Genomic DNA, 24,439 nt, shown 5'->3' on the forward strand with positions numbered 1-24,439 from the left:
GCAGGGTTAGGGGCTCCTGCGGTCAGGCTGGGTACAGCAGGGTTAGGGGCTCCTGCGGTCAGGCTGGGTACAGCAGGGTTAGGGGCTCCTGCGGTCAGGCTGGGTACAGCAGGGTTAGGGGCTCCTGCGGTCAGGCTGGGTACAGCAGGGTTAGGGGCTCCTGCGGTCAGGCTGGGTACAGCAGGGTTAGGGGCTCCTGCGGTCAGGCTGGGTACAGCAGGGTTAGGGGCTCCTGCGGTCAGGCTGGGTACAGCAGGGTTAGGGGCTCCTGCGGTCAGGCTGGGTACAGCAGGGTTAGGGGCTCCTGCGGTCAGGCTGGGTACAGCAGGGTTAGGGGCTCCTGCGGTCAGGCTGGGTACAGCAGGGTTAGGGGCTCCTGCGGTCAGGCTGGGTACAGCAGGGTTAGGGGCTCCTGCGGTCAGGCTGGGTACAGCAGGGTTAGGGGCTCCTGCGGTCAGGCTGGGTACAGCAGGGTTAGGGGCTCCTGCGGTCAGGCTGGGTACAGCAGGATTAGGGGCTCCTGCGGTCAGGCTGGGTACAGCAGGGTTAGGGGCTCCTGCGGTCAGGCTGGGTACAGCAGGGTTAGGGGCCCCTGCGGTCAGGCTGGGTACAGCAGGGTTAGGGGCCCCGTGAACAGTCGGTACAGCAGGGTTAGGGGCCCTTGCGGTCAAGTCTGGGTACAGCAGGGTTAGGGGCCCCCGTGGACAGTCTGGGTACAGCAGGGTTAGGGGCCCCCGTGGACAGTCTGGGTACAGCAGGGTTAGGGGCCCCCGTGGACAGTCTGGGTACAGCAGGGTTAGGGGCCCTTGCGGTCAGGCTGGGTACAGCAGGGTTAGGGGCCCCTGTGGACAGGCTGGGTACAGCAGGGTTAGGGGCCCCTGTGGACAGGCTGGGTACAGCAGGGTTAGGGGCCCCTGTGGACAGGCTGCGTACAGCAGGGTTAGGGGCCCCTGCGGACAGGCTGCGTACAGCAGGGTTAGGGGCCCCTGCGGACAGGCTGCGTACAGCAGGGTTAGGGGCCCCTGCGGACAGGCTGCGTACAGCAGGGTTAGGGGCCCCTGCGGACAGGCTGCGTACAGCAGGGTTAGGGGCCCTTGCGGACAGGCTGGGTACAGCAGGGTTAGGGGCCCCTGTGGACAGGCTGGGTACAGCAGGGTTAGGGGCCCTTGCGGACAGGCTGGGTACAGCAGGGTTAGGGGCCCCTGCGGTCAGCCTGGGTACAGCAGGGTTAGGGGCCCTTGCGGTCAGCCTGGGTACAGCAGGGTTAGGGGCCCTTGCGGTCAGCCTGGGTACAGCAGGGTTAGGGGCCCTTGCGGTCAGCCTGGGTACAGCAGGGTTAGGGGCCCCTGTGGACAGGCTGGGTACAGCAGGGTTAGGGGCCCTTGCGGTCAGGCTGGGTACAGCAGGGTTAGGGGCCCTTGCGGTCAGGCTGGGTACAGCAGGGTTAGGGGCTCCTGCGGTCAGGCTGGGTACAGCAGGGTTAGGGGCCCCTGTGGACAGGCTGGGTACAGCAGGGTTAGGGGCCCCTGTGGACAGGCTGGGTACAGCAGGGTTAGGGGCCCCTGTGGACAGGCTGGGTACAGCAGGGTTAGGGGCCCCTGTGGACAGGCTGGGTACAGCAGGGTTAGGGGCCCCTGTGGACAGGCTGGGTACAGCAGGGTTAGGGGCCCCTGCGGTCAGGCTGGGTACAGCAGGGTTAGGGGCCCCTGTGGACAGGCTGGGTACAGCAGGGTTAGAGGCCCCTGACAGCGGTCCTGCACGGCGGCAGTGCATGTGGTTCTGAACTCCGTCCTGTGTATTGTGTGTCAGGACAACAGCCTCTCCCTCCCCGGCTGCTCATTACCCAGCATGCAGCGGGGGATTTAACACCAAGATGGCGGACACTATGGAGGAATATGAGAAAGACGCTAGCTGCGTCCCGATCCTGCACCCAGAGGTGAGTGCGTCCTGTGGCTGCGGTGTGGGCGGCCGGTGCTGCGGGTACGGGCGAGCAGCGCGGGCTGTGGGCGCTGGGGCACAGGTGTGCCGCTGGACTGAGGATGCTCAGGGAGAAGATCGCGGCCTGTGCTCCTGAGGACCCGGTGACGAGCTGGCCCCGCTGGCCGGGGGTGATGCCCATGGACCCGTCCTGGCACAGTCTTGTCGCCATGGCTGCTTGGAGGAGAGGCCCGGCAGCGGCGGTCACTGGCTGCGGGTACAGCGCTCGTCTCCTGGCCGCACAGGAGCAGTTGGTAGCCGGCATGGCTGGTGGGCCAATGTGCTGCGCCTACCGCCTCAACCCCAGGGGATGTGTCCCCCTGCTGTTCTCTCCGGGGTCAGGAAGCTGCAGGCTAGGGAGCCAGTTATAAACACCCAGCACAGCCAATCAGAGGCCAGCTCTTATCTGTCACATGAAAGCTGCCATCTGATTGGTAACTAGGGCTGCCGTACAGCGGAGACTCATGGGGCCCTGCGGTCACTTATTGGATCATCTGTGCCAATTTCTAGGACAGAGTTGGGGTCACGTATTCACCTTTTGTTCGTGTTTCATTTTTAAAGGGGTTGTCCATGTACTTTCGCATTGACGTCTTCCAGCTCCATTCACAGTGTACATCCAGCTGACGCTTGGGGGTGCTGGGTGTCAGACCCTCACTGACCCCGTGGTAATGACCTGTCACTATCCAAGTAGTGGACAGCCCCTTTAATAGCCAGGTGGTCGTCTGCTCTTTAGCACCATATCCGCGTGCCTTTATCGGGGAGACGCCTGCTGTGATCTACATATTGGCCTTGGTGGTCCCGAGAAGGCAGGGTGGGCAGAGCGCCACACTGCACCTGTTCTCTAATGGTATGGTGGGGTCGTGTAATAACGGGGGCCTTATTACTGCCGGCGCCCTCACTGGCTCATCTGGAGAGTCTTATTGAGTCTATCACATCATGGCTTAAAGGGTCTGTCCTTGATAAAAGAACAAATCCTAAATGCAGGGTATAGGCTAAAACCCCCTACTGGTCTACTGATTCCCGTATCGCTCCGGTGGTCCCGCTGTTTAGTCTATTGCCCGCTGTAGTTTCAGATGTGCATGTGAATAGTGGTGTACTCAATACTATGTGGCTCCATTCAACGCAGCACCACATTGAGAAGGAAAGGGGTCTCAGCCCCCCGACCTTGGGATCAGTGGTGCTTCCATTTACCAGACGCTTATCACACATCCTCCACAGGACCCCCATAATATAGGACTCTGCCTTTACTACATAGGGGCAGATAATGGCAGGAACCCCTTTCACAAAGACTCCGCTGATGCCTAGGTTAGGTGGCAGCACAGACGGCATCTGATATCGCCCCCCATTGGTGGAAGTGCTGCGGTGCTGATCCCACCATCTCTCCCCTTGTTTGCTCCCATGAGTTGTACTGCGCCGCAGTCTATAATAAGTTGTTTTCTTCCAGCCGTCCATACAGCAGCTTTATCAGTGACAGACCAAGGGATCATCCTTAAAAAAGGATTAAAAAAGTCAATTGATCTTTACTTGCCTTCCTCCCACTGCCCCGTTCTTTTATAAGTTGCAGCGGTGATATTGTGACCACTGTAGCCAATCGCCAGGTTAAGATTAAGCACTGATAGTAAGTGCAAACTTGCTAAGCTCCGTGATTGGCTGCAGTGGTCATGCATTCTGTAGTCATGACATCACTGCTGCAGCATGTCAACAGAGACCTGGGGCCCCTGGTGCCCAAGCATTGCCGATGCAGTTTGTGGTGAGAAGAGCTCAGGTTGCTAATTTTTAACCCTTGGCAAGCCTGTGTACATAAAATTAACTTGTGGAAAAGCCTTTTAATGTACCGTAGTTATAAATAGTGAAAATTTTGGGCATGTGACTTCTTTGTACTAGGCACGTTTGTGCACCCACGTTGTAGTAGACTTACTATGGGGGCTGTCTTCTTATGGGTAAAATATTACCGCGTGCAGCCAAAGGGTGCCCAGAAAAAAGTGTTACATCTGTTATAACTGATCCATTGCAAAGATTTAATAAAAAATAACTATGCCTTTTATTATTTTTAATGCAGTAAATTGGATGTCAAAAAAACTGACATACAGATTATATGAGAACTTGAAAATGGATGTGCAGGACACAATATGGATGAAAAATTATCCATTGTTTTGTAGACAAAATACAGAGATAAGAACATAGGAATATAGTGGAAGAATTGATTAAAGGGGTGTTTACCTGTGGCGATCATTGGCTGCATGATCGCTTCGGGTCATTGGCCACTGTTACCATGTCTAGCGATAATTGCTGTCTTCCATCTAATCTCATATGCTGACATAAAGCCATCACTTGTCATTAGCACGGCCCCTTGTGCCCACAGGCATCTGCCACTCACTTGAGATGGAACCTGTATGAGACGGGGGAGGGGGATGAATGACTGCACAAATGATAACTCACACCGACGCCCACGCGAATATTGCCACACACTAATTTTGCAAGTTTTCCCACCTACAAAGAATGGAAAGGCCTGTGATTTATATCCTAGGTACACTTCACCTGTGAGAGACAGAATCTAAAAAAAAAAATCCAGAAAATCACATTGTATGTATTTTATATAATTATTCTGCATTTTATTTCATGAAATAAGTATTTGATACAATAGAAAAACAGAACTTAATATTTGTTACAGAGGCCTTTGTTTGCAATCACAGAGGTCACACGTTTCCTGTAGTTCTTGACCAAGTTTGCACACACTGCAGCAGGGATTTTGGCCCCCTCCTCCATACAGATCTTTCAGGTTTCGGGGCTGTCGCTGGGGGACATTGAGTTTCAGGTCCCTCCAAAGACTTTCTATTGGGTTCAAGTCTAGAGCCTGGCTAGGCCACTCCAGGACCTATTAAATGCTTCTTACGGAAACAATCGTTAGTTGCTTTCAGGCCAGTTTCACAAGTCAGTGGCTCCTGTACGTGTAGTGACAGTTTTCTCACGTACCGGAGACACTAACACGTAGACACATTCAACTGAATGTGTCTCTGCAGATGTCAGCGTGTTTTCACGGACCGTGTAAAACACAGACATGTCCGTTTTAACAGGGACACACGGCCCGCAACACGTGCTGCACATAGAGAGCAGTGTACACTGTCCTCCGTGAGCATGGACGGCCTCCGGGGAAGAAGCGGCTACAGTAAGCGCTGTTCCCCTGCATGTGGTGCTGAACTCAGCTGTCATTCTCCCTGCTCTGCCAACAACAGCTTGAGCGGGGACGAATGAATGGGAAAAAAAAAAACAATGTGGGGTCCTCCTTATATTTTTAACCAACCCGGCAAAACTATACAGGTACGGGCTGCTATTCTCAGGCTGGTAAGGGGACATGAATATGGCATGAACTCCTGTGACCTCAGCACCGTCATTTTCCCACGGTGCTGAGGTCACAGGAGATCATTGCGGTAGCGAACACAGACTCAGTGATGTCAGCGCTCGTAACTGATCCTGTGCGTGTTGCTTCACATTCATTCCCCAGTAGTTTACAGCCCGAGCAGTCGCATTAGCAGCACTCTGGCTGTAAACTGATTAACCCCCAGATATGGATTTACGTTGTGGGACTTGACTGAGCATCGCACAGGTATTGTATATTATTTATTTTTTTTTTTTTACAGGTGATCAGTGGCTTCCAGATGGGATTAGCAGTGTAATAAAGATGGGAAAAATGTTATTCTTAATGTGTGTTTAATTAACCCTTTACTTACTATAGGATTAGTAATGGATGGGTGTCTTATTGACACCTCTCCATTACTAAGCCGGGATTAATGTCACCTTACAATAGCAAGGTGAGGAAGAACCCGACAAAGCTCCAGAATGGGCACTTTTAATAGATGCACCTTTTCTGGGCAGCTGCAGACTGTTGTATTTAGGCTGGGGGAGGGCCATATTCATGGCCCCTTACCAGCCTGAGAATAGAAACCCGCACCTGTATAGTTTTGCCAGGTTGGTTAAAAATATAAGGAGGACCACACGTCTTTTTTTTTTTTTTTTTTTTTTCATTCAACCTTCCCTGTTCAAGCTGTTGCTGGCAGAGCAGGGAGAATGACAGCTGAGTTCAGCACCACATGCAGGGGAACAGCGGTTACTGTAGCCGCTTCTTCCCCAGCGGCCGTCCGTGTGGTACTGATGCGGCACACATGTGCCACATGGACATCTCCGGTACTGGAAATATCTGGATGTGTGAAACCGCCCTCACTGTGTGTTTTCAGGTCATTGTCATGCTGGAAGATCCAGTCATGACCCATCTTCAATGCTCTTACTGAGGGAAGGACTTTGTTACCCAAAATATTGCAAAACATGACAACATCCATACTCCCTTTGATATGGTGCAGTCGCCTGTCCCCTTTGCATAAAAAGAACCCCCAAAGTAGGATGTTTCCACCACAATGCTTCATGGTTGGGACAGTGTTCTTGGGGTTGTACTCATTCTTCTTCCTCCAAAATCAGCGAGTCGAGTTGATATCAAAAAGTTCTATTGTGGTCTCATCTGACCACATGACCTCCTCCCATGGATCATCCAGATGGTTATTGGTGACCTTCAAATGGGCCTGTACATGTGCTGTGCAGGGGGACCTTGCGTGCCTTGCAGGATTTTAATCCATGACAGTATAGCTTATTGAGACTGTGGTCCCACCTCTCTTCAGGTCCATTGATCAGGTCCTCCTGTGTAGTTCTGGGCTGATTCCCTGACCTTTCTCAGAATCTTCTTGCCCCACAAGGTGTGATCTTGAATGGAGCCCCAGACCAAGGAAGATTGAAAGTCTTCTTGTCATTCTTCCATTTTCTAATAATTGTGCCAACAGCTGTTCCCTTCTCACCAAGCTGCTTGCCTATTGTCCTGTAGCGCATCCCAGCCTTGTGCAGGTCTACAATTTTTGTCACTGATTTCCTTAGACTGCTCTTTGGTCTTGGCCATGATGGCGAGGATTGAGTGTGTGGACAGGTGTCTTTTATATAGGTAATGAGTGCAGAGTAGAAGGGCTCCTTTAAAAAAAAAAAAAAAAAAACTACTAACAGGTCTGTGAGAGCCAGAATTCTTGATGGTTGGTAGGTGATCAAATACTTATTTCATGCAATAAAATGCAATTTAATTATTTAAAAATCATATAATGTGAGTTTCTGGTTGTTATTTTTAGATTCTGCCGCTCGGGGCTCACTCTCATTTATGATTAAATCAGACGAATGCAATCTGATTAAAAATTAGATTGCAGTCGTACAAATTTAATCCTGTGGTTCTGTTCTTCTTTGTTTTTTTTCTTTTTTACTGCTCCGATCGGATCTTGACCAGACAGGAAAAAAATCACAACAAGCTGCGATTGCATGCTGAATTCGGATTGCACCCATATAAGTCTCTGGGTGCATTTGAAATATCACACTGCACATGGATATCACCTAATTCCTGCCGGCAGCAGAGGAGATGGAGAAATGACTATCTTCGGCATCTGTGCTGTGCCTCTCTCATGTAAGAAGATCGGAGCACAAAGCACTGACCATCGGCTCACGCTGGCACCAGAGACGGCGCAGAGGGTCATTAGCATCTTGCATCGGATGTGATTCACTAGTGGGACCCCAGTCTCACAGGTGAGGTATAACTAGTGAATGGGGTTATAAAAAAAAAAGCCTGAACAGATCCTAGCCCTGTCCGATGCTGAAATGTGGTACACTTTCACTGCAGATGCATTGCTATACATTGTAGATTTTAATGAGAATTTAGACCTGGGTAAATTACTGGATGTGTAATCTCGCCTATATGCCCGTGAATTAGACGTAGCGAGTAAACAACTGCCTATGAATTGCATGAACCTGATCGGCATTTAATAACCTGCTTTAGTCCAGCTAACCAGGGCTGTGGAGTCGGTAAGCCAAACCTGCGACTCTGACTCCTCCATTTCCCTTACACCGACTCCGACTCCCACAGATATTGCTTATATTTAAGTGAAAAATTTATTGTAGTACAATGTGAACATCAGACATTGAATCATTTCTATGATCCAATAATCAAGACACTTAGAACATTGGAATACAACTTTAGAACACAAAAAACTGTAATAAATTGTAAATATGTAATACACTATGTAATATCGATTATATATACAGTGTGTGTATATATATATATATAACACTATGTAATAAACTATGTAAGTGGCAAAAAACAGTTTTCAACAAAAACATACTAAATAACATTTGTGCAGTCTATGAATTTGTTCTTAAGAAATAGAATTGCCTCCATCAGATCCTCCTTCATAGATTACCTCACATCTGACCTAATAATTTTAAGGCTAGAGAACAACCTCTCTACACTAACTTGGGTTGGCGGCAAAGTCGTAACCACATGGGCAACATCTCTAACAATTTCCGGGTATAGAGGAATTGCCTCATGCACAGTCAGTCTTGATGAACGGTTGAATTTTTCTTTGAGAGCAAGTGAAACATTTTGCTGAAATATGGTCAATCTTCTTGCTATAGGAGACGGAGTGAAATCCTTTTCCTTGCGGCAACGCTTTGCCTGCTCCATGTCATCCAAATACTTGTCAAAGTCAAACTCCTCATTTGATGAGGATGAAGATATGGCAGCAGTAGCCCTGTCAGGACCCAAGTCCTCTTGCGCCTGGCAGTCCTCCTGTAGGCCATTCATCCTAACTGCTACCTCAGTCAGAGCTTCTTTTCCTTTTGTAAACTGTTGATCATCAAGCAATATACGATGACTTAGGTCCACATAAACAGCTGCCAGAAAAATTTTATTTTCCAATAGCTGTGTCTCTCTCCATTTCATTGAAGCAGAAATGCCATCTGCGATTAAATCTCCTCTTTGGGACAGTCAAAATAGCACGTTCTTCCACTCCCTTATGAAAATGCCAGGAGTTAAATCAACTTGTAATTTTTTAGTTACGGTAAATAGGTGATTAAGCAATTCCTTCAATTCAGCCACCTGTGTCCATTGACCTTCATTCAGGGTTACCTGAGGATTTGCCATATCTATAAGAAACGGTTTTAGCCAGGATCAAAACTAGGGGGGGGGCAGAACCTCATACTGTTCCGCAGAATCTCATACTGCACACCTCAGCTGCTGCAGAACCTTATACTGTACACCCCTACACTTGAAAATAAAGCCTGCACCTTAAGATGTGGTGAATGCAGTCTATTTATTCCAACTATCAATTGATGTTGATGTGTTACTGAAAAGGAACAATGCCTGTCCTCGGCGTCCTTTTGGGCAGCAATGAGGTGTACCTGACTGGTGCTTAAAAAAAAAAAAAAGGAGTGTTAGTCTGTGTGCTACCCGGCTTTCATTCTTTTTGGTACAGATAAGATGTGGATAGACAGATATCGATAAATGGATAGAGCAGATTTCTAATCTGCTTTTGCTATTGAAAACATTATCTATGAGCTCAAAAAACTTTCAGGTGATGCGATTTTTTAAAAACCTGATCTGCTTTTGCAGCTGAAAAACGTATCCTCAAAAAACGCAGCAAAAACGCTGTGTGTGAATGTAGCCTTAGAACAGCCATTTATAGGACATTTCATAACTTTCCCAAATTCCTATGAAAAAATCTTCAGCACATTCTGCATTGAACTACTGTACCCAATTTATTATATATTTTAGGACTCTGAGTCGGACCATTTTATACCGACTCAGACTCCACCAAAATGAGCTCCGACTCCACAGCCCTGCAGCTAACCGCACTTTAATGTGCACAGAACAATTGTTAATACGATCTATTCTTGACATCACTTGTCCTCAAGAATGTGCTACAGGGAACCATGATTATGTTTTTGAGTCTGCTGCAGCCTTTCAGTGCACTGTCAGTGTCCCTCTGATGGAGCAGAGAAGGTTGCAGACGATCAGTACTGCTGAGTGGCTGCAATTGTCAAGCGACAACAAGTTCATGACATCCCTGCATTTCTGCTCCGGAAGTTGAAAATGTGCTTTTTTTTTTTTTTAATTTTACTTAGGGCAGTTTAGCAGTAGATAAGTAGTTGTCCTGTAGTGGACAACCCCCTTTAAAGGTAATCTGTCACCTATTTTTTCGCATATAAGTTGGGGCCACCGCCATCAGGGGCTTATCTACAGCATTCTATAATGTTATAGATGAGCCCCCCCCCGATGTAACCTGAAAGATAAGAAAAACGAGTTAGATTATACTCACCGGGGGACGGTCCGGTCTGGATCCGGTGCCTCCCATCCTCTAGCGATGACATCCTCTTCCTTGCTTCTGTCATGGCTTCTGCGCAGGCATAATTCTCTGCCCTGTTGAGGGCAGAGTACTGCAGTGCGCAGGCACCGGGAAAGGTCAGAGAGATCTGAGAATTATGCCTGCGTAGAAGCCACAACAGAAGCAAAGAGGAGGACGTCATCGCTTTTCTTATCTTTCAGGTTACATCGGGGCTTATCTACAGCATTACAGAATGCTGTAGATAAGCCCCTGATGGCAGTGGCCGCAGCTTATATGCGAAAAAAGAGGTGACAGATTCCCTTTAAATATAGCAGCTGGTCATACATTTGGGATTTCCGATAGCCATTTTCCCTAACCTTTTGTTCAGGAATGGTCTGTGAAGGTTGCTATCTTGGATAGCATAGTAATAATTTTTTCCCTTCCCCATGACAGCACCGCAGACATGAGGGATGGTATCCGCCCCCAGGAAACAGGAAACCTGTAGCAGAGACATAAGAAGGGGGCGACACCTCTCTCCTCAGTTTGGTTTCCTGTTTCCCGCAGGCGGATGCCTAAGGCAGAGTCCATACCTCCGGAGGGATCCCCCTCTGATGTTAGCCGGCCAGGAGGCTGAGGTCCGCGGGGAGAGGAAGGTAGTGGGGCGCAGTGGCGCGCGCCTGTCAGCCCGGCTCGGTGGGCGCTGCAGCAGGCCTCCTCGTGAGACTCCCCGGCGGCCGCTCCTGGGGGAGGCTGGGCCGGGGGAGGCATGGCCACCACGAAGCTGGCGCCGACTGAGTGGCAACGACTTTCGGGGTCGCACCGGAAGTGACGTCACACGCCGGGGGAGCGGTGTACTGGGCACTTCCGGGAGGGAGCAGTCCCAGAGGTACGCAACGCTCTTCCATAAAAGAAGGATAAGGCAAGGTGCCACCGGTCCCTGAGAGGCTGCATAGAGGCTCCGGAGTAGCAGAGCCAGACCAGCAGGCAGGCGGCTAAAGCGTCCTGAAGGCGAGATGCGCGCACAGGAGGAAGAGCCACAGGCTACCGGGGTACCCAGAGGGCCGGGTGAGTGCCTTTGTAAGGCAACACATAATATTAACGACTGCCCTATGTCATGTCTCTCTTAGGGAAAGGCCACATCAAAGCAAAAGAATAGAAAATGTGCATTATGCAAAAAGGCCCTAGCTAAAACTTATGAGAAGCAACTCTGTCGCTCATGCATTAAAAAAAACAGTGGCCGAAGAGTCACCGTCTCTACTCCAGAGCATTAAAACTCTGATCCGGGAGCAAGTAAAGTTGACAATTAAAGATGAATTGAAGGAGCAGATTACAATTAGCTCCAACGTAACACCTGCTTCACCCCCACCCCCACCTCCTCCTCTTCCTCCCGCAGAAATAACTACCGACATAGTCTGAGGAAGAACAAGGGGAGATAGGGGCCTCGGACTCAGACCTAGACTCCTCGGACGAGGAAAAGGGGCATCCATGTTTCCTATCCGAAGATATTGGGAAGTTACTAAAACTTGTAAGGTCCACAATGGGACTTGAAACACCTAAAGAACCAAAATCAATTCAAGATACTATGTTTAGTAATATTGAGGGGAAAAAATGAAGGGTTTTTCCCTTTCATGATAACCTGTTAAATTTAAGAGGGAATGGAAAAAACCCAACAAAAAAGATGTCCATACCGCAGGCGCTCAAACGTAAATACCCGTTTTATGAGGAGGTATGCGATAAATGGGGAAAAAGCTCCCAGGCTAAATGCCGCCATTACTAGTACCTCCAGGGGGATAGCATTGCCATTTGAGGACATGGGCGCCCTAAAAGAGCCCCTTGACAAGAAAGCGGATGCTTTTCTAAAATCTGCTTGGGAGGCATCGGCTTGGTCGTTCAAACCCGGGGTAGCCGCCACTTGTACAGCGCGTGCTATGGTCAAGTGGTTGGACGAATTAAGTGACCAAATTAAAAATAAAGGTCCAAGAGAGACACTACTGGAGGCAATACCTTCCCTACAGAAGGCAGCGGGATTCCTGGCTGATACCGCAGTAGATTCCGTCCGAGGTGCCGCCCGAGCAAGCGCCCTTTCGAATTCAGGCCGCAGAGCTCTTTGGTTAAAAAACTGGTCGGAAGACTTCCAGTCAAAGGTCGAACTCTGCGCCGTCCCCTGTGAGGGTCAATACCTGTTTGGGAAAGCATTGGACGAAATTTTAGAAAAAGCGTCAGGTAAGAAAAAACGGTTTCCAACCCCCTTCCCTAGGCGTCGGTGGACTGAAACTCGCTCGTCCTTTCGTGGAGCAGGGAATAGAGGGAGCCGGGGGCAGCCATACGATAGAGCCATGCGGGGCAGACCCTGGAAGGAAAGGAAAGAGGATTCCTCTTTAGCAAAACCACCCCGAGGCCCGATACTAAGCAATGACGCCAGGGCAGTGGGGGGAAGGCTTCGGTTCTTTGTCCATCAATGGGTAGCATTGCCCGCCTCAAAGTGGGTAACCGACCTGTTAGCAGGGGGCCTACGACTAAGTTTTCTAAGCCTTCCACCGCATCGAGTAAAAGTGACCCGAGTAGCCAGAAAGAACCAGGCCACGCTGGAAAAGGAGATTCAACTCCTCATACAAAAAGAGGTACTAATAAAAGTACGGTATCATCAGGTAGGGAAGGGGTTTTACAGCACTTTGTTCCTCACGCCAAAACCAGATGGGTCACTAAGAACAATATTCAATCTCAAAGCCCTGAACCAGTACATCAGAACAGAAAAGTTTAAAATTGAGACCTTGGGATCGGCAGTGAAGCTACTCGGCCCAAGCTGCTATATGGCAGTAATAGATCTTACCGACGCCTATTACCATGTGCCAATATGCGGGGGAACATCAGCAATATTTAAGATTGGTAGTAGAGATTGCTCAAGTCCCCACTCATCTCCAGTACCAATGTCTACCCTTCATTGTATCAGTAGCCCCTCGTATATTTACAAAAATCATCGGGGAGGTAGCATCCTTTATAAGAAGGGAAAATACCCTGTTGGTACCCTATTTAGACGATTTCCTCGTCATAGCAAACAGCAAGCAAAGTTGCGAAAATGCAGTTACGGAGGTTCTGGAGATATTAACCAGGTTAGGCTGGATGATCAATCTAAAAAAATCTAGATTAACTCCAGTTCAGTCACAAGAATTCCTTGGAATTCAATTGGACTCATTAAAACAGCAGTGCATTCTTCCAGAGAGGAAAGTTGGGGCTATCCAACAAAAAATACAACGGATACAATCCGGTCGAGCCATATCAATAAGAGAGGCAATGTCGCTCCTGGGCACTTTGACAGCAACAATCCCAGCGGTCCGGTGGGCACAGGCCCACACGAGAGAACTACAGTGGCAGATCCTATCCGAGCAGGGAAGGGGGCCTTACAATTTAAATCGGGAGATCATTCTCTCACCTCAGGTGCAGGATTCCCTAAATACCCACGTAAATACCAGAAAATTTGGGGAAAATTCTTACAGTTCACGGGCCGACAATGGACTAGGACAGGCCAAAAAGTACCAATAAAAGAGGTCCTAGAGTTCCTCCAGAAGGGACTAGAGAGAGGACTGAGCACGAGCACCTTAAAGGTGCAGGTGTCGGCCCTGGGTCGTTGTTTGATCAGAAATTGGCTGACCACCCATGGATCTATAGATTCATTCGGGCCTCCTTTACATCCAGGCCCACAAAATTGCCAACCAAGGTAGCTCCCTGGGATCTGAATTTAGTATTAAGGGCACTGACATCGTCTCCATTTGAGCCTATTGCTTCCATCTCAATAAAGGTGCTAACGCTAAAAACAGTACTCTTGGTGGCCCTGACTTCAGCTCGTCGTGTCTGCGAGCTGCAGGCAATATCCGTAAATCCACCATATACCACCTTTTTGGATGATAGAGTGATCATAAAAACTGATCCGGCCTTCCTACCGAAGGTTAATTCCAAATTCCACAGGGAGCAGGAGATAAATTTGCCGTCGTTTTGTCCAAACCCCAAATCCCAGGGAGAGAAACCCTTCCATTGCCTAGATGTCAGACGTTGTCTGCTTCAATATATAGAAGCTTCAAAATCATGGCGACAGTCATCAGCCCTTTTTGTCTCCTTTCAGGGGACAAACAGGGGTAAGAAAGCTTCAAAGTCAACAATTGCACGATGGCTACGTATGGATATTGCACTGGCTTATTCTTCTTCAGATCACACTCCCCCACTGGGTGTAACAGCTCACTCTACGAGAGCCATAGCCTCGTCCTGGGCTGAAAGGGCAAATGCTTTGGTTGAGCAGATTTGTAAGGCAGCTGTATGGTCCTCGCCATCCACTTTCTTCCGACACTATAGACTAGACCTAGGGCCCTCAAATCTGGCCTTTGGGAGAAAAGTGTTGTCTGCTGCTGTCCCACCCTAAGAGTCTATTCTATCTTTCCTCTCATGTCTGCGGTGCTGTCATGGGGAAGGTAAAAAATGATAATTACTTACCAGTAATTTTGATTTTCGAGAGCCATGACAGCACTGCATTGTTCCCGTCCTATCTTGGTGATGGTTGTGTGGTGCACCAGAAAATGTAAAGTTGTATCTGGATATGTAAATCTATGTGAAAATAAAATATAATATGTATGGGAAAAAAAGGAAAAAGGTGAATATTAGTGACACTGTTATATAACATGTATGTAAACTAATATGGAGGTTACCTTTGCATACTCTGAAACAAACTGAGGAGAGAGGTGCCGCCCCCTTCTTATGTCTCTGCTACAGGTTTCCTGGGGGCGGATACCTTCTCTCATGTCTGCGGTGCTGTCATGGCTCTGGAAAATCAAATTACCGGTAAGTAATTATCATTTTTCTGTAGTGTCAACAGATTCTGCAACACTTTACAAATCAGAGGTGACCTGACAGACATAATATGACATTACAGAGTGACAATTAACTAAACAATTACCAAGAGGAGTGAGGGTGCTGCTCGCAAGAGCTTACAATCTAGAAGGAAAGATAAAATGGCAAATCAGTAAGTGATCTCTGCCTAGGACCGCTCTCGCACGTCTGAGCAGAGATGTCTGGGATGGCCATGGGTCTCCAGACCTGAACACAACAGCCTCATAGGCATATATGGAAGAAAACTGCTAAGCGAGGAGGGCGTCACTTCTGCGCTCAGACCGTGCATGTCGGAGGGGTGAAACCGGCCTCATTCTGTAGCTTGCTTTCATGGGATGCAGATCTGTCATTTGTCATGAACATCAGCACTCGGCTACTACTGAAAAAGGAATTGGTAAGGCATTGTGAGCTGAAAACCATTGCCTTAGCAATTCCCTGCCGCTCAGCCATCTGACTTGTAGATTGGTGGATGCTGCATCTAGAGTTTACCCTGCAGATCCATGGACAGTAAGGGGCAAACAGCTGAGGTCTTACAATAAAAATGAGTGAGGTTAAGAGTTTCTATGTAAATATACACCAGTTTATGGGGTTCTAGAGGTTTTGCCAGGAATCCACAACCCCTTTAAGTTGTGTGGTCACCTAGAGTCAATCGTTAGTTTACCCGAAACAACAACCTGTATAAATTCTCTAGAAGACTGCAGATGTAGCTGCATAATATAAAATAGATTTTGCTTCTCTAGGTGATAGTCACATCTTGGTCTGCACAATGAATAGCATGGCCCTATAATACGGGTCTTAATGAGAAAAAAATTAATTGGTTGTCGCTGATATCCATCAAGTCTAACTGTCCCAGATTCATAGGGATATCTGAGGTTAATATGGTTAATTGTAAGCTTAGTAAGTGCTTTATGTATTTCTTCTCCAATTTACCGTAATCAGATTTTATGCTCCAACCTTTCATCTGTTTCCCTGGTTCATAAATTACAGTTTTCTTCCATAGTTGCATAGGTGGAAAAAAGACATACATCCATCAAGTTCAACCTTTGTTAAAGGGGAGGGATATAAGGGACTTTATACAAAAAAAAAAAAAAAGTAAAAAAAATTTACCTAAGCACTAACAGGCAGGTAATTGCAACTTGCCTGCCTATTGTGCCAGGCGCCGTTTGTCCCCAGCAAAGACCGGTCTCCTGCTAGGGATTTGGCAGTCTCTGCTGACATGATGGGGCGGGACTTCCGATGTCATTCTGATGGACAGTCTGCTCCCCCAGTTAGGCAGTGGAGATCCAGCTGTCAATCAGAATGACACTGGAAGTCCTGCTCCATTGACAGAGAGGACCGGAAAAGAAGCCTCCGCTCTGGAAGAATCAGGAACTCTAGTCAGGGACTGGAATAAGATTTCTGACATAAGGAATGCCATAGCTTCTCATGAATAAGACCAACTGCAGCGTCTCACCCCTGCCTCGTGCCATTCCTCATCAGCTGCGCTCAGTTTGGGAGCGCTAGTAGAAACTGTCTTGAAAACTCCAAAAATAGTAACATCATGGTGAATCGGCACCAACATGTTACATATCTGAGGGCATATTTGGGATTGCAATAAGCAGTTGCTTTCGACATTTAGAATATTAGTATTAGAAATAAAGTGAATTATCATAGGAGTTTCCTCTTCTAATCTCATATACCAGATCTTCGATACATAGTAAAGGAATGTGTCATATGTTTATCCAATTCATAAAACTACAACTAAATGCAGAAGGGAAATGTTTTTTTGTGTTTGCAAACTTCTAGAGTTATAAAAAAAAAAAAAACCTGATTAAAGGTAAATTGTTGACAGGTTTATGCTTCCTAATCTGATGGCAACAGAAAATGGGAATAGAGACCCTGATTACAGCCAGGGCTGTGGAGTCGGAGGTTTGGCTTACCGACTCAACAGCCCTGATTACAGCTCTGAGTCACTTACTGGGTTCCTTGCTATAGTTTTGATAACAATAGTGTCTTATCTTCAGCTCTGCTTGTTTTCTCAATCATGAGATCTGTGTGGTCTCGCCCATATTATTAATTGACAGTTTTCTGCCTATGCAGTGCATCATAGACCAACAAATAAGCAGAAAACAATACACAAGATACTAAATCTTAGGACAAAGAAGGCACATATGCCATACATATGTTTAAAATATTCTTTCTTTATTGTAAATCTGTATAAAATAAAAAAGTTAAAGATAAGCAGGGATTTCCCAGATGTAGCAAACCAATAACATGCAAGCTTCTGCATACCAGTATATGTACATAAGATGAAAAGTCCGATGCACAAATATGAATTTTGCAAAAGAAGAATATCCCTAAAGATAAACAAAATAACGAAAGTCCAGCCAGGCAGCAGGTATATATGATACAATCCAAGTTTATTGTAGGAAAATGAATTAAAAGTGCATGACAGTTCCAATGTGACTGAGACCTACGCGTTTCAGCTCCTTGGAGCCTTACTTATGGTTATGGATGCCCATGCATCTTTAACTTTATATTTTATATTGATTTACAATAAAGAGTATTTTAAATGTATGTATAGCATATGGGCCTTCTTTGTCCTAAGATTTGCTAACTTGGGTAGTGTTTTCTGCACAGTGCATAGGCGGAAAGCAGCCGATAAATATTAGTGGTCGGGGATAGCTAGAGCTCATCAATATTGAACACTGCATGTGAAAGCAGAAGCAGAGATGCAGCAGATAAATTGATTAAAACTACAGCAAATCCAGTAAATCACACAGCTGGAATTAGGGTCTCTGCCCTGAATATGAGTCTCCGATGGAACAGCATAAACTTGGTAACAGATTCCCTTTTACAGTTTTCGAATACTCTAAAATTAGTAACTGTCTCTTCCAGGAAAATATTCAGGATTGAGAGTCCTCAGTAGTTGATACCTTTTAATGGCTAACTGAAAAGATGGTAATACATTGCAAGCTTTCGAGACTACTCAGGTCTCTTCATCAGGCTAGACTAATACAAAATCTGAAGTCACATATTTATGCACAATACAGCCTAGAAAAAATGCAATAGATAAGACAAGTGACATGAAGCAGAACTATCAATATGGGAGAGGGAGAAACATAAATATAAACATTGGACCAGTTCATAGATAAGGAGTCCGGATGTTTTATGGTCCTCTGATTGGGGTCTAGTTCTGTGTTGTGAAGCCCCCACAAGGTTTTAAAAGGAAATTCCTTAATTGATGTAAAAAGACATAAATCCATGCGACACATTCATTCCAGCACTGAGAGTGTCAAAGCTCGTCATAAATTTATACTCCCAAACTCGTCTCTCTCTCTGAGAATAGAAGTTACCTTTCAATACCAGTAATTTCATATCCACGTTGCTGTGATCAGGGATACAGAAATGTTTTGCCACAGGTAGATCCATTCTTTTTTCTCTTATTGTGTGACGATGAGCATATTGATAGTTCTGCTTCACGTCACTTGTCTTATCTATTGCATTTTTTCTAGGCTGTGTTGTGTATAAATACGTGACTTCAGATTTTGTATTAGTCTAGCCTGAAGAAGAGAACTGAGTAGTCTCGAAAGCTTGCAATGTGTTACCATCTTTTCAGTTAGCCATTAAAAGGTATCAACTACTGAGGACTCTCAATTCTGACTATTTTTCTATCCACTGGCTAACACAGTACAAATATATACATCTTTCCTGTCTCTTCCAGGAAATCAAGACTCAGGGCCATTACAATCATGGTTATAGCACTGAATCCATGGGACGTAAAAGCCACATGGATGACTATAGTACGTGGGATATCGTCAAAGCCACACAGTAAGTAAGAGAGAACTTGCTCACATTTCAAGGTTTTCATCAGGTATCAATCAGTCTTGGGCACAGCTTCCAGTGATCTCATGGCTTCCGTTTTTATTGGATCCATCACTGATCCTGGTAGATGTAATTGACTTATAATGAGTCTGTAAGCCTACTTGCTGCAACTTAGTGAAATGAGACCATCTACAGTTCTACACGGTCTTTTTAGCTCTCTGGTTTTCGACTTCTCCTCATTCAGCTACAGAGTTAAAGGGACTGTCACCACCGAATGACTGTTCAATCCAACCACAGGTGCTCAGTGCACCGCGGCATAGCCAGACAGAATTGTTTCACACTAGCGTTTTGAGGCGCAGCGGACGCTCGTTGTGAAGCTCCGCCCCCTGCCGCACCTCCTCCGGTCAGCTCTGCCTATGGGCACATGACGCTGCATGCGACCTGCGTACCCTATCTTTAGCATTGCATATGTAGGCCGTGCGCAGGTATGCTTTTGCTGGCGCATGCGTCCTTTTGATGGTGCGCCAACCTGCGCCAAACACATCGTGTTGCATTTTGGTGCGGCCGGCGCACCGTCAAAAGGACACATGCTCCGGCAAAAGCATGCCTGCGTACCTAATGCTAAAGATACGGTACGCAGGTCGCATGCAGTGTCATGCGCCCATAGGCGGAGCTGACTGGAGGAGGCGCAGCACGGGGCGGAGCTTCACGGTGAGCGTCCGCTGCACCTCAAACCGCTAGTGTGAAACTAGCCTTATACACACCTTCCCACCTGCTTGGTTTCCCTCTGTCTCCTCCCATCTCTTTGATTGACAGCTCTGGCTTCATAGGAAGAAGAGAGGGGCAGAGATAGATAGAAAATAAGCAGATGGGAAGGTGTATATAAATGATTGGTCCCGGCGTGAAGCACTCAGCGCCTGTACTTGGTTGGAACAGTCATTCTCTTGAGTATGTGTACAGCTGCATACCTGTGAATGGGGCTGACAACAGCTAATCTGTAGGAGTGTCGAGTGTCCTAAGAATAGGCCATGAATACTGGAAGCCTGAAAAACCCCTTTACATGCAACTAAGACCAAAAGACACAAAACATTACATGATCCTGTACATATTGCATTTGTATGCTTTATACAATACTGTTAGTATTTGTATTGAAAACGAAGAGAGATGGAGTCAGAAGGTCTGTCTATAATAATCCAAAAATCTTTATTACTACATAATACAGGGTATACGGTGGCTCAGTGGTTAGCACTGCAGCCTTGCAGCGCTGGGGTCCTGGGTTCAAATCCCACCAAGGACAACATCTGCAAGGAGTTTGTATGTTCTCCTCGTGTTTGCGTAGGTTTCCTCCGGGCACTCCGGTTTCCTCCCACACTCCAAAGACATACTGATAGGGCTCACAATCTAAATTCCCTATCGGGGACAGTGATGATAATGTGTGTAAACTGTAAAGCGCTGCTGAATATGTTAGCGCTATATAAAAACTAAAGAAAGATAATACAACAACATTTTATAAAATATTTTTCACCCAGAATAAATAGTAATACAAAGCATCAGGCAGATTGTAAAAGACTCAAGCCAAGCAAGTCTGGAAGTCAAGACATAATACGCCTAAAAGGCAAAGAGTACAGTAGCAAGTGCCTCCATCAGCTGTTGTGAATTGAGGACATCTATGGCGGCGCATTCACACTTGCATGACGCGATTGCCGGAAGTTGTATCACCCCCCGGTTTCCTATGCGACCCAACACCATGGCAACAGTGACCCACACGTGTCACACCTCTGGTGCCGACGGCGATGCTCTGGAACACAAGCGTCACAGGCATGCGTACATGTCCACTGAGGGAAGATGTTACAGCATCACATTAAGGTGTGAGTATGGATTGGTCTTGTATAAATTACTGTACTATATTAAGTATAATTGATCTGAGAGTGAACGATCCTCAGTGAAAGGGAAAAAAGGGAAAAAATGAAGAACAAAAGTGGCGAGTGCATAATAAAGTGTATGTATGTGTATGTGTGTGTATATATATATATATATATATATATATATATATATATATATATATATATATATATATATATATATATATATATATAGTCATATGTTAAAGTTTGGGCACCCCTATTAATGTTAACCTTTTCTCTTTATAACAATTTTGGTTTTTGCAACAGCTATTTCACATTCATATATCCAATAACTGATGTACTAACAGAAAATGTGCAATCTGCATTTTAACAAAATTTGACCGGTGCAAAAGTATGGGCACCTCAACCTAAAAGTGACATTAATATTTCGTAGATCCTCCTTTTGCAAAAATAACAGCCTCTAGTCGCTTCCTGTAGCTATTAATGAGTTCCTGGATGAAGGTATTTGTGACCATTCCTGTTTACAAAACAATTCCAGTTCAGTTAAGTTTGATGGTCGCCGAGCATGGACAGCCCGCTTCAAATCATCCCACAGATGTTCAATGATATTCAGGTCTGGGGACTGGGATGGCCATTCCAGAACATTGTAATTGTTCCTCTGCATGAATGCTTGAGTAGATTTGGAGCGGTGTTTTGGATCATTGTCTTGCTGAAATATCCATCCCCTGCGTAACTTCAACTTCGTCACTGATTCTTGCACATTATTGTCAAGAATCTGCTGATACTGAGTTGAATCCATGCGACCCTCAACTTTAACAAGATTCCCGGTGCCGGCATTGGCCACACAGCCCCAAAGCATGATGGAACCTCCAGCAAATTTTACTGTGGGTAGCAAGTGTTTTTCTTGGAATGCTGTGTTTTTTAGCCTCCATGCATAACGCCTTTTTGTATGATCAAACAACTCAATCTTTGTGTCATCAGTCCACAGGACCTTCTTCCAAAATGTAACTGGATTGTCCAAATGTGCTTTTGCATACCTCAGGCGACTCTGTGGCGTGCTTGCAGAAACGGCTTCTTTCGCATCACTCTCCCATACAGCTTCTCCTTGTGCAAAGTGCGCTGTATTGTTGACCGAAGCACAGTGACACCATCTGCAGCAAGGTGATGCTGCAGGTCTTTGGAGGTGGTCTGTGGATTGTCCTTGACTGTTCTCACCATTCTTCTTCTCTGCCTTTCTGATATTTTTCTTGGCCTGCCACTTCTGGGCTTAACAAGAACTGTACCTGTGTTCTTCCATTTCCTTACTATGTTCCTCACAGTGGAAACTGACAGGTTAAATCTCTGAGACAACTTTTTGTATCCTTCCCCTGAAAAGCTATGTTGAATAATCTTTGTTTTCAGATCATTTGAGAGTTGTTTTGAGGAGCCCATGATGCCACTCTTCATAGGAGAATCAAATAGGAGAACTACTTGCAAGTGGCCACCTTAAATACCTTTTCTCATGATTTGATACACCTGGCTATGTAGTTCAAAGCTCAATGAGGTTACAAAACCAATTTAGTGCTTCAGGAAATCAGTAAAAAGTAGTTAGGAGTGTTCAAATCAAGAAAATGATAAGGGTGCCCATACTTTTGCACCGATCAAATTTTGTTAAAATGCAGATTGCACATTTTCTGTTAGTACAATAAACCTCATTTGAATCCAGAAATATAACTGAGTCCATCAGTTATTAGATATATGAAACTGAAATAGCTGTTGCAAAACCCAAAATTGTTATAAAGAAAAAAGGTTAACATTAATAGGGGTGCCCAAACTTTAACATATGACTGTGTATGTGTATATATATTTTTTTAGCTGAGTGTGTGTGTATGTATCAAGCCACTCCACATAGCCCCGCCCACAGACTGGTGGAGAGCGGAGCTGCGAGGGAGAGAGTGGGACATGGATGGAGAGCCGAGCTGTGGAGGGAGAGCGTGACATGGATGGAGAGCTTGACGTGGTTGGAGAGCTGGGCTGCGGAAGGAGAGAGCATAATGGCGGGTGGAGAGTGGGGCTGTTAAGGGAGAGAGTGAGACGTGGGTGGAGAGCTGGGCTGCTGAGGGAGAGAGCGGGACAGCCAGTGGAGAGCAGGGCTGTGGAGGGAGAGAACGGTACAGCCACTAGAGACGGGCTGCTGAGGGAGAGAGCGGGGCTGTAGAGGGAGAATGCGGGATGGCGATTGGAGAGTGGGGCTGTGGAAGGAGTGTTCTGACGGTGGATGGAGAGCTGGGCTGTGGAAGGAGATAGCGGGGCTGTGGAGCGAAAGTGGGGCTTCTGAGGTCTGAGAGAGCAGGACGGCCAGTGGAGACAGGTGTTGCGGAGGGAGAGAGCGGGACGGTGGATGGAGAGCAGGGCTGCTGAGGGAGAGAGCGGGACGGCGGGTGGAGAGCTGCGCTTCGGAGGAAGAGAGCGGGACGGCGAGTGGAGAACGGGGCTGCGAACGGGCAGAGCGGGAAGGTATATATCCCCTGTGGCTGATACTAAAAGGAGGAGCGTGAGGTGCAGGAGGAGGCTGTGTAAAAAGCAGAAGCATGAGGTGTATCAATACTTGGGTAATCATTTGGTTAATTTTTGTTGCAAATCTGTAGTGTTGAATATATGATGTGAAATATTTTATGTGCAATATAATCATTATAATTTGTTATAACTAAACACAGTTTAGTTACTATGCCCGAGCTATTCAGCTAGAACACTATAAAAACATATATGTAATTCAATATGTAGACAGTGAGTACAGTGTGCATGACCAGTACAAAACATATCATAGTAAGCTGATGTAAAGAAAAATAGAATAAAAGATCAGATATCTAAAACAAATATTCTCATACATATCCCATACCAAATCCCCTGAATATTTAACAATAAGTCATTTAAATACATTTCCATAACTTGGAGAATAAGATGGATCTTTAAATTTCATCTCAGCAGGGGTAAGTTGCATATGTTGGTCCGATAAAATGGCTCAATCACTTTAAGATCCTAAGATCCAGCATCAATGTTAGAGTCAATCAGTAGCCAGTATGACTATAAACAACTGGTAAAATACAAATAAAGAAAAGACGCACAAATAAAAACCAAATCCAGAGAAATAGGCCTATAAATATGAGACAAAGCTAAGTTGTTCATTAAGGCCCTCTAGTACCATAGTTCCCAGAACTGTGATTCAGCTACATTCCCTTTGGGCCAGTAGATGTTTGGCATCTCCCTCTCTAATTCCAGTACGGATCCTGTCAATGCCATACCCTTAGTCCTCTAGGACTACAATTTTGCATGTCTCTGAAGTGCCTAAGGATTGTTTTTAGGGTTCTCAAGGGCGGCAAGGATGTCCCTCACGTGTTTTGGCGTTCTCGCACCCAATTCACACGAGCTAGGTTCTGCGTAAATTAGATTATAAGTTTATCTAGCATAATATATCACATGAGTTGTACTACATGTGATCTATTATCTGATTTTTGAACTCACAAGAGTCATCTGAGGAAGTGAATGACGTGGTCCTCTCAAAATTTTTACAAGCTAATCAATCCCTACAGGGGTAAAAGCCAACTTTTGGTTTCCCTATCCCTTGCTTTGCCTGAGTCCTTTACAATCTACGTGATGCTTTATATTACTATTTATTCTGAGTGAAAAATACTATATAAAATGTTGTTGTATTATTATGTTTGGATTATTATAGACAAGACTTTCTGACTACATCTCTCTTCG

The 24,439-nt window shown here is 46.2% G+C and overlaps 1 protein-coding gene across 1 annotated transcript in view; it reads left to right on the forward strand.

The window, feature by feature from the left end:
- Positions 1-1,666: 1,666 nt before the first annotated feature.
- Positions 1,667-24,439, forward strand: part of ZDHHC17 (zDHHC palmitoyltransferase 17) — a 75,448-nt gene continuing 52,675 nt past the window's right edge. The window contains exons 1-2 of the mRNA XM_073560020.1: positions 1,667-1,936; positions 18,733-18,839. Of these exons, the coding sequence (XP_073416121.1) occupies positions 1,874-1,936; positions 18,733-18,839 (170 nt within the window). The 5' untranslated portion in view covers positions 1,667-1,873. The remainder of the gene's footprint in view (positions 1,937-18,732; positions 18,840-24,439) is intronic.

Source organism: Dendrobates tinctorius, unplaced genomic scaffold (assembly GCF_039654945.1).
Source record: "Dendrobates tinctorius isolate UK_male_01 unplaced genomic scaffold, ASM3965494v1 ptg000290l, whole genome shotgun sequence".
In the NCBI taxonomy this organism is placed as follows: domain Eukaryota; kingdom Metazoa; phylum Chordata; class Amphibia; order Anura; family Dendrobatidae; genus Dendrobates; species Dendrobates tinctorius.